Consider the following 8683-nt stretch of genomic DNA (forward strand, 5'->3'; position numbering starts at 1 on the left):
CCCGTCCAAGACACGAGTGGATCTGACTTTAATTACATTTGACTCGAGTGTTTCGTCAACTTAATGTGTTGCTTAAAATAATACTTCTGCATACAGTATGTGACACTGTGAGTGTTGCACGGCCAGATACGGCTCAAGAAGCTGACTCAAATAAGGAAATATATGATATATTATGATGTGATATGATATGAATGATAATGGGACACATCGACGTCTGCACTCACAGTGCCGCGGACTGTACTTAATGTTACTCTGATCCGGTTACTTATGGCAGATATTTAAGTAAGCTTTCTTAACGCTAATGTTATAATAGTCAGATTGCTCTGAAGATGGGAGGGGATATTCTATTAATTTTCACGTTCACACAGTCAGTTGATTTTTGCCGGCCGTCTTTCCTGCAACGGCAGTTTTTCTGTATTTCCTCTATCCTGTAATATGACTTGATAGCTTTAAACTCCGCACACGGAGCTCTGATTGGTCAGCAGGCGGTGCTTTCACTGAGTTGATCTCTTAGCATGCAACCTAACCTTCTCCCGAGGAGGTTAGCCGCTCAGCATAAGTTAACATGGAGATCTAGCCCGCTAAAAAGAGAACCAGCGTCGTAGGACCGGAAAGCCCGAGTTTTCCCTGAAGTCAGCCGGCTAAGCGAAAATCCGGCTTCGTAGTATAGGCCTCAGGTGACCAGCATACATTGTTTAAATACTGGTATGATTATTTAAACTAGAGAACATAAATATATTACAAAGATTCATTGTGTCATGTATTCTGGTATCTACAAAAATAAAGACATTGTATGTATAGTGTTCATAACATTATTTTATAAATAGCAATAAATAGCTAGTTAATATAATAAAATACACAGTAACAATACAAATAACAACCAACCTGCAAATCAACATATTATCTAAAACAGGTGGATTTGATTTAAAATAAAAGTAATAAATATAATTCAATATTTAAATGGTAACGAAAACAGTAACACTATGAGAAAAAGGCCGTCAGCGCAACTTAAATGATGACGTTAAACCATTTTTTTTAAACGGCCGGCCTTGTGGACCGGCCGTTCTGTGGTTCTCCAGATTCTACAGATGGCCAGTCCGCCCTGTCTACACAACACACATTTAATTAATAATAGTCAAATTAAACTAATGTTACTTTTGATTGTTTTATTTAGTACATTATTTAGATCCTCATGGACATTGACAGTACATCTATATACAGGCTACTCACCACTGGTCCGGCCAGCGTGCACAACTTTTTTATTTCTGTCTTGAAACCAACAGGGGCCAACATGCGGATCCGCTTTAATACAAAGCAGTCCCTCCATGAAGACAGAGGAGATATCTGAGTGTTGCTCTCCATGATTCAGTATTGCTAGCTCCGTCTATACTCAGTGTGATGCTGTCAGGGCCCCTCGGCTCAGTCAAAGAGAGTGTGTCTGTGGCCGTGTCTCAATTCAGGGGCTGCACCCTTCGGAGTACGCAGCCTACGCGGTCCACGGAGGACCCAGCCCACGTAGACCGGGTAGGCTGGACCGAGCGGCCTACGAAATGAGACTGTCTAGCCTACGGAGGGCTTCGTATTTACGTCACGTGATACGCGCTGTTCGGTTGCGTTGCTCCAGCAGCCTGCTAGCAAATTAGCTTACAAGCTAACTCAGCTGAAAAGGATCCAGAAACTTTACTTTTACATTTTTTGGAGATCACCGTCGGCGATGAATTAAAGAGGACCATGGCCAAGTAAATAAGATGAAGCTGTTCCTTTAGCCCCCAGTAATGTTACATTAGTAAGTTAACAAGTAAATTATATATAGCTGATGTAATTTAATCATATTATTTCATATTTAAAATAAGTCTTAATTGTTCTGTACTAATAAAACAATATGTTTTTTAAATGAACAAAAGCATGTTGTATAGATTGATTCTTAACAATATTAGTGTTCTAATCTTAATAGCTGTGATCATAACAGTTTATATTCTCCTTCTTCCCCTAAAGCTGCCCAGATGATGTCCCACTGACCCCAGGTCAGCACCTCCAGGTCCAGCAGCACCGTGACCCCCCGCTCTGCTGAAATACACAATTAAACATTTTCTATGACCTATTTTTTGTATTAATAAAATTAAACTGAAGACAGTTGAATGACCTAGAGATATCCTATTATTCCACTGCTTATGTACACATGTTGGAAATAATGGTTAAAACCTCAGTAAATGAAATAAACAATGTGTTTAATAATTACAATGTAATATAGTATTTTCATCTTATCACAAAGTAGAGGTAAGAATATATCCACCCTCTCTCTGCAGCTTCATGTCTTCTATTATTATAACTTTCATCATTGAGACAGGAAATCAATCATATTATTTAACATCATCAGCAGTAAAACAAATATCAGCAAAAGTGTGTTTATGGAGTTGTTTATTTGTATTATATGTGCAGCGAGTAAATAGAAGCAGCTGTTTGGGGAATCAGACAGACTCGAGCTATAATCGTTACATATCTATTAAAAGAAAGGACACATACAAAATCTAATTCTGAAACTAAGACACAAGTCTGTAGGACGGCAGTGAGCAGAGGTCTGGGTGGAGGAGGGTCCTGATCGCCGGTTTGCTTTCTCCAGCACCTCGGGGTCCAGGTGGATGGCAGCTCTGTCCTGATGATCCGCTGTGCACTTTTCAGATTAGCAGCGACGTGCAGTCAGTGGAGGCAGGGGAGGCAGAGCCTCACCTGTCATACTCCAATGTAATGGAAAAACAATTAAAGAAAAACTAAATAATAATAATAATAAAATGTCTCCACTGATCTTGTGTAAATGTGATTTCTGTATGATTCCAATCGCATTTTATAGTCAAAATCAGCAAATTTGCCGAGCTCCGCTACGGGAGCGATAAGAAGTGAGGCAAGCACGAGCACTGCCTCACGTAAGCCCACAGTAACTTGCTGGAGCGCGGGCACTAATTTAGCGGGGCCACTTATTTTGTGAGCGCGCTCAAGCCATTTACTGTGGGGTGACGCATTCTGAGGGGAGGCACAGATGAGCTCTGCCTCAATTCAGAATGTGTCACCCCACAGAAACTGGCTGGAAAGCGGGCCCTAAGCGCATGCCTGTTCCAATCTCACTGTAGGTCACCAATGTGATGTTTGTAGATCCCTTTATTACATTTATCCTCGCCATCCATAGTCTCTAAATAACTTATTTCACGTATATATCATATTTAGGCTCGCTGGTCTTATCATACAACGGCAATGAAACAATTACATGGGGAGGCAGCCATAACCTCTGCCGCACTGAAGGGGGCGCACGTGAGCCCACAGGTTCTTGTTGCTACTGTTATTCTACCGCAAACAACAAACAAAACTTTTGAAACTACAGGAAGATACGGAGGACTTTTACAAAACAGTAATAGAGATTGTTGTCCAGAAGGATAGCATGGACTTATATTCATCTTCAAGTCAAGGTAAGACCACAACTGTAATTAAAATGGGATCTTACTTAGAAAGAACAATCCAATATTTAGATTTTGGGTATCCTTTTGTTGATCGGTCTGTTTAAAATTAATCATAGCATCAGACTAAAAAAGCTTTTGAAAATAACAGAATATTTCGATTAAGGTCAAAATAGGCTATAATATTTGTAAATCTGACTGAAAGAGTCAGTGCCTCACCAGCCATGAACCTCACCGCACGTCACTGCAGATTAGGGGTCCTTCTCCAGCAGATCCATTTCTCCAGAATTGTCCTAATTACAGAGAAAAACAAGAGAAAAAGAAAAAAGTGAATTAATCATATTGAACACAGGGTTGCAGAAGTATTATTGCAAAATTTAACTCTAAGCATTTCAGACAAACAATCCCTAAAGGATCATTCAAAATGATGTACTGTTCTGGTTTTTAAAAAACTAAAGAGATGAAGACAGTCACACGTGCACGGCACAAACTAACAACAAGCAAAAGGCTGCTGTCTATTTGTGATTGTCTTATTATTATGGGATTATGATACATTAAATAAACTTTAACCTAAATAAAAGATGATCAAATCTGGTGGAAATATTTAAAATAGGCTTTTCTTTTAGCCCTACCTCAAAGCAGCATGAGCTGAACACAAAGGTTGTAATGTTGTCCCAAAGTTTAATAAACAGTAAAACATTGCAACATGTCAGAGAAATAAATAAAGCTAACAGCAGCTACACGTCAGGGAAGCATTTTATAAATCCCACCGTACTGTAGGCTATACCGGTCTAAATGTTTTCACTTTGGTCTATTTATGTAATATACATTATAACTTATCTATAACAGAGCCTCTGTATGACTTTAGTAAACTTCTGAATTGAATTAAAAATAAGTGTAAACAACAGTGCAGTACGTCCAGCTAGCTAGTTAGCGTCACATATTTATCCGTATTATTTAACGAAAATGTACGTTTTAATGCCCCTTGGGTTTGACGTGTGTGACGTTAGTTAATTTAAAGTAAGTTAAAACCCAATACTCACATTTATTAGTGATTCCTCCGCTTGCTGCTGCTTTTAAATCCACTCTGCTGGGGAGACCGGAAGCCATTTCATTTGAAAACAACTCTGTGGGTGTTTCTCAATCGCGAGTACGCTTGCTTGGTAGCACATGTCTGCCGAGCATCTTGCTTCAGAAGCGAGTCAAGAATACTTCCTGACATTCGGAAAACAAAGAGTGGAACACGCTAGCAAGTGTGCAGGTGTGCGTCATATGAGAGGCCCCGCCTTACATCTTCCGCCACAGATTTGGGGAAATTGGTCCGTGCGCAAAGCATTGTGGGGATTTTAAGACCGCGAAGTCTACTCATGTGCACACTTGATATTTCTCCAAACGGAGTACGCCGGGCTCGGTAGATTTCCAAGTATACTGGAGATTGGAACAGTACTTCGGCGGCACTCGATGACGTAGTATGCTTGAAATAGTGGCTCTGAAGCAGCTTTACTCGCGATTGAGAAACACCCACTCTTCCCTGCGCGCATTGCACCCTGGGATATGGTAGACCGCGGAGTGTACATCAGATGTATCCTTCAAATTGGGGAAAAGTAGGCTGCATTCGTGGGCCGCATTCGGAGGAGTCTCGTCTTTTTTTAAAATTGGGACAGCCTTCTTTCGGCGGAAGTGACGTATGCGGTCTACGAATGCACCCTTCGAAGGATGAAACCCCTGAATTGAGACACGGCCAGTGTGTGTTGTAAATTCCCCTTGTTTTCCTTGATCTGCGTTATATCGTTCGTGTTTTAGTCAGGCACATTTAGGGACAGCTAAAGTACTGCAGCTACGGGTCCTCGAGCTGGTTACACATGTGCGTTCATGACAGGACATTATTGCGGTCGCATCGTCACATGCATAGTTACCATCGTCACAGAGAAAATGCGTTCGTGAAGAATGTGAGCATATATGCAGATCTTTAGTGTTGGTAATGTTATACGATTGTATGCATAGTGTCCTGCTGAGTCAGTGTGTTAATGAGTCTCTTGATGTCCCGTTTTTAGTTGCTATGTTGTTCAGGAATTGAGCTAATGCTAGCTAGTTAGCTAAGTTAAGCTATTCAGTGATAGTGTGCGGATGAGATGCTAATTTAGCTTTTATTAGCCATGTGTGTGTTTGCAACGTGTCTAATGTGTTTTAGCAACAATTAGTATTGCTGTTGCTTATTATTAATAACCATAGTCTGGTTAGTTATTGTAATTTGAACCTTATTTCTATTTCTGTGTATTTTGCAGAAACCACATTCATTCATTCTCTACTCTACGTTATCATTAACATCAACCCATTCAACATCCTGTATGTGATTCCACATCAAGCATGATGTATTCTGTGTTGATGATCAGAACCAAGCTAATATAAAGTCCAACGACTGTACTTCCTGTCTCCGTGTCAACTCTCTAACCGGAGTGCTGTTTTGGATAAAGCGGCTCCAGCACAAACATCACAAAACACATAAGATTCCCCAATAGTGTGTGTACTGTATTATGAACGCTGCAATAAACAATCACGTGAAAGTCATTATGCCCCTTTCACACCGGCGCTTTTTCAGCTCCGGCTCGGAGCTGGAGCCTGAAAAGTACCGGTTTTTCCTGTTCACACCGCAGCGGCGCCGCCTCATAGCTCCGGAATGCGGTTGACTTCCAGCTCCAAAAAATTGTCGGTCTAGAGGCAAGAGCTTCGGAGCTAGAGGCGGCGTCGCTTACGTCTCTCTTACGTCGAGGCGTGCAGGAAACTAAACCCACCTCCCCTGAACATGGGTCGACTGAAGAGTCTCGTCATGCCTGCCTACAAGCAGTAGCGCTGAGCAAAGTGACTAGAAGGCAACCACACACTTATAAAAAAAAACACACTTTATAAAGTCAGGCAACACTAACCAGGCTTCATGTGATTCTGTTTATTTGTACCTTACTTTGACCATCCGTTCGCTGTTATTGATCATTGTGGAGAGCAGGCAGACGTTTTGTATGTTATTATAGCAGCTATCGGATGGAATCAATACATGGGCTGCACAGGTTGTCATGTCCAACTATCACAAGTAGAATCATAATGAAAAATACGCCGGTAAAATGTGCCTGTAGAAAACGGCTTAGCAAGTAGTCAGTTTAGCTTCGGTTGCTATGCTAACATCACTCATGTTATACCAGAGCAACTTTCATAACAGCGTTGTGATGCCAAACAGCGTCAATTCAGACTGACACACATTCACTTAAGGGGAACTGGGGATATGTATCAGCTGCTTGTGTGACAGTCAGACAGTGAATACTTTAGAGCCGTGTGAGCTAACCCGGAGCTAACGGGAGAATACACTCGTGGAAGAGCAGCCAGCACTGCAGCGGTCGGTAAATGCCGCTGAAACACATTAATAAACAATGAACCACGGCACTCTGGAGAAAAGTATAAGGTTGGAGAAGTCGCGACCCGACGCAGTCCCCCCCTGTTGTTGTTGTGAGCTCCGTTGGGGAGAAAATCAGCTATGTAAACGGTGACGTCATGACGCAGCAGCGGCAGCTCTGGGCGGTGTGAACAGAGCGGGAGCTGAAAAGGGAAACCGGAGCTGAACCAGAAAAGCTCTAGCTAGGAGCTAGAAAGGGAAAAGCGCTGGTGTGAAAGCCGCATTTCAGGTAACACAACTAATATATATTAGTTAGACATTTGATTTTATGAAACTAGATTAAATTCTTAAATCGTGATTCTTGTCTCTGATAATCAGGAATGCTGGGTGAAGACCAGCTGGCAGCCCAACATGCTGTGATAATGGTGGCTTTCATCACCTACATGGTAGCTACTAACCACAACTCAGAGCATTATATTCTTACTTTTAAACTTTCTGTAAACATATTTGATCTCAAGGAATGTTCAATTTGAGTCAGCGTACTTCCAAAGACTCTAAAGACCCGACTCTTTTTAATACTTTTTCTTTAAAAAAAAAAAATCCATAGTTCCCTCTAGGTATTCAAGCTGCAGCATGCGCCCGAGTGGGAAATGCCCTCGGTGCGGGAGACACTGCCAGGGCCCTCCTCACCAGCAAGATCTCTTTCGCTCTTGCAGGTCAGTTATAAAAATGTTGTTAATCTGTAATTTCATTTCTTCAACATTTTACATTTGACAGATTTCACTGCCGCTCTTTTCCAGCAAGCATCGCAGTTGTGGAAGGTGTTGTGCTCGGCTCTACTAAAACAGTGATTGGCTACATCTTTACCTCTGATGAGTGAGAACTGCACTCACTATTCAATAACTGTAAAACTACGATTTTTATACTGCTATTGCTACATACAAATATTGAACAAGAAAAATAGATGTTAATTATAAAACCTTTTTTCAGGAAGATCATAGGTCTGGTTTCGCACTTGATAAATGCTTACTGTTTCCTTCAGTTCTTTGATGGTATTGTGGTGAGTCGACCATTTTTTGTTAGTTACTGTAAGCATACATAGTATATTACCAGATTATATTTGCATTGTGCGAGCATAACCAGGCAAATATAATTTATTTTAGCTATCCCGAAAATACAATATATCGGCCAATGGAGAGACTGCTTAATGATTTGAGATATGTATTTACATCCTAGTGTGTGTGCACAGGCATCTTCTTGGGAACAGGCAAACAGAAGATTCCTGCTGTGGCCAACTTCCTTGGATACTACGGCATAGCACTTCCAATCGGCGTTACTTTGACCTTTGTTGCAAAAATGGGAATAATTGGTAATTACATGAAGTGACCTTTTACTTACTAAAAAAACATTCACTTGAAACCTTCTCTTCCCATAAAAGACACATTTTTCTTTGCAGGTTTTTGGCTGGGACTACTCATGTGTGTCATTGTATTATCCACCTTCTACACCATTGTCATCTTCAAGCTCAACTGGAAGACAATTACAGAGGAGGCACGTTCAGCAGCGTCTCATGATTTGGACTTATACTTACACATTTTGCATTTAAAACCTATTGTAAGATTTTGAGAAATGTAAAGTTGTTGTTTGTATTTGTTTGCAGGCTGTGGAGCGAGCACAGAAAAACACTCCCATGACTTTATTAAGCACAGATGCCCTGTCAGACACTGCGGGTGACAACACTGATTACCAGAGAGCGAGTAATGGGAATGTAAGTGGCCAAACCCAACAATTAATCTATATTTATTTTCAAAGCCTGCTTCCTCTTGTTATCAATTGACATATTTGCTATCTTTGG

General features: G+C 41.0%; 1 protein-coding gene across 1 annotated transcript; it reads left to right on the forward strand.

Annotated features, from left to right (window-relative positions):
• Positions 1 to 7208: 7208 nt before the first annotated feature.
• On the forward strand, positions 7209 to 8454 carry LOC117469024 (multidrug and toxin extrusion protein 1-like). The gene is made up of 6 exons (XM_034113418.1): positions 7209 to 7274; positions 7436 to 7544; positions 7629 to 7704; positions 7819 to 7888; positions 8065 to 8197; positions 8285 to 8454. The coding sequence occupies exons 1-6, from the start codon at positions 7209 to 7211 to the stop codon at positions 8452 to 8454; spliced, it is 624 nt and encodes a 207-aa protein (XP_033969309.1).
• Positions 8455 to 8683: the final 229 nt, after the last annotated feature.

The sequence above is a fragment of the Trematomus bernacchii genome, unplaced genomic scaffold (assembly GCF_902827165.1).
Source record: "Trematomus bernacchii unplaced genomic scaffold, fTreBer1.1, whole genome shotgun sequence".
Taxonomy (NCBI): Eukaryota; Metazoa; Chordata; class Actinopteri; order Perciformes; family Nototheniidae; genus Trematomus; species Trematomus bernacchii.

What these genes read in the sequence shown, in the direction of transcription:
- LOC117469024 (XM_034113418.1), top strand. Translation starts at nt 7,209, where the DNA reads ATGCTGGGTGAAGACCAGCTGGCAGCCCAACATGCTGTGATAATGGTG. An exon ending in TGGCTTTCATCACCTACATG is followed by an intron (nt 7,275 to 7,435) that starts GTAGCTACTAAC and finishes AAAAATCCATAG; the next exon opens with TTCCCTCTAGGTATTCAAGC. An exon ending in GATCTCTTTCGCTCTTGCAG is followed by an intron (nt 7,545 to 7,628) that starts GTCAGTTATAAA and finishes GCTCTTTTCCAG; the next exon opens with CAAGCATCGCAGTTGTGGAA.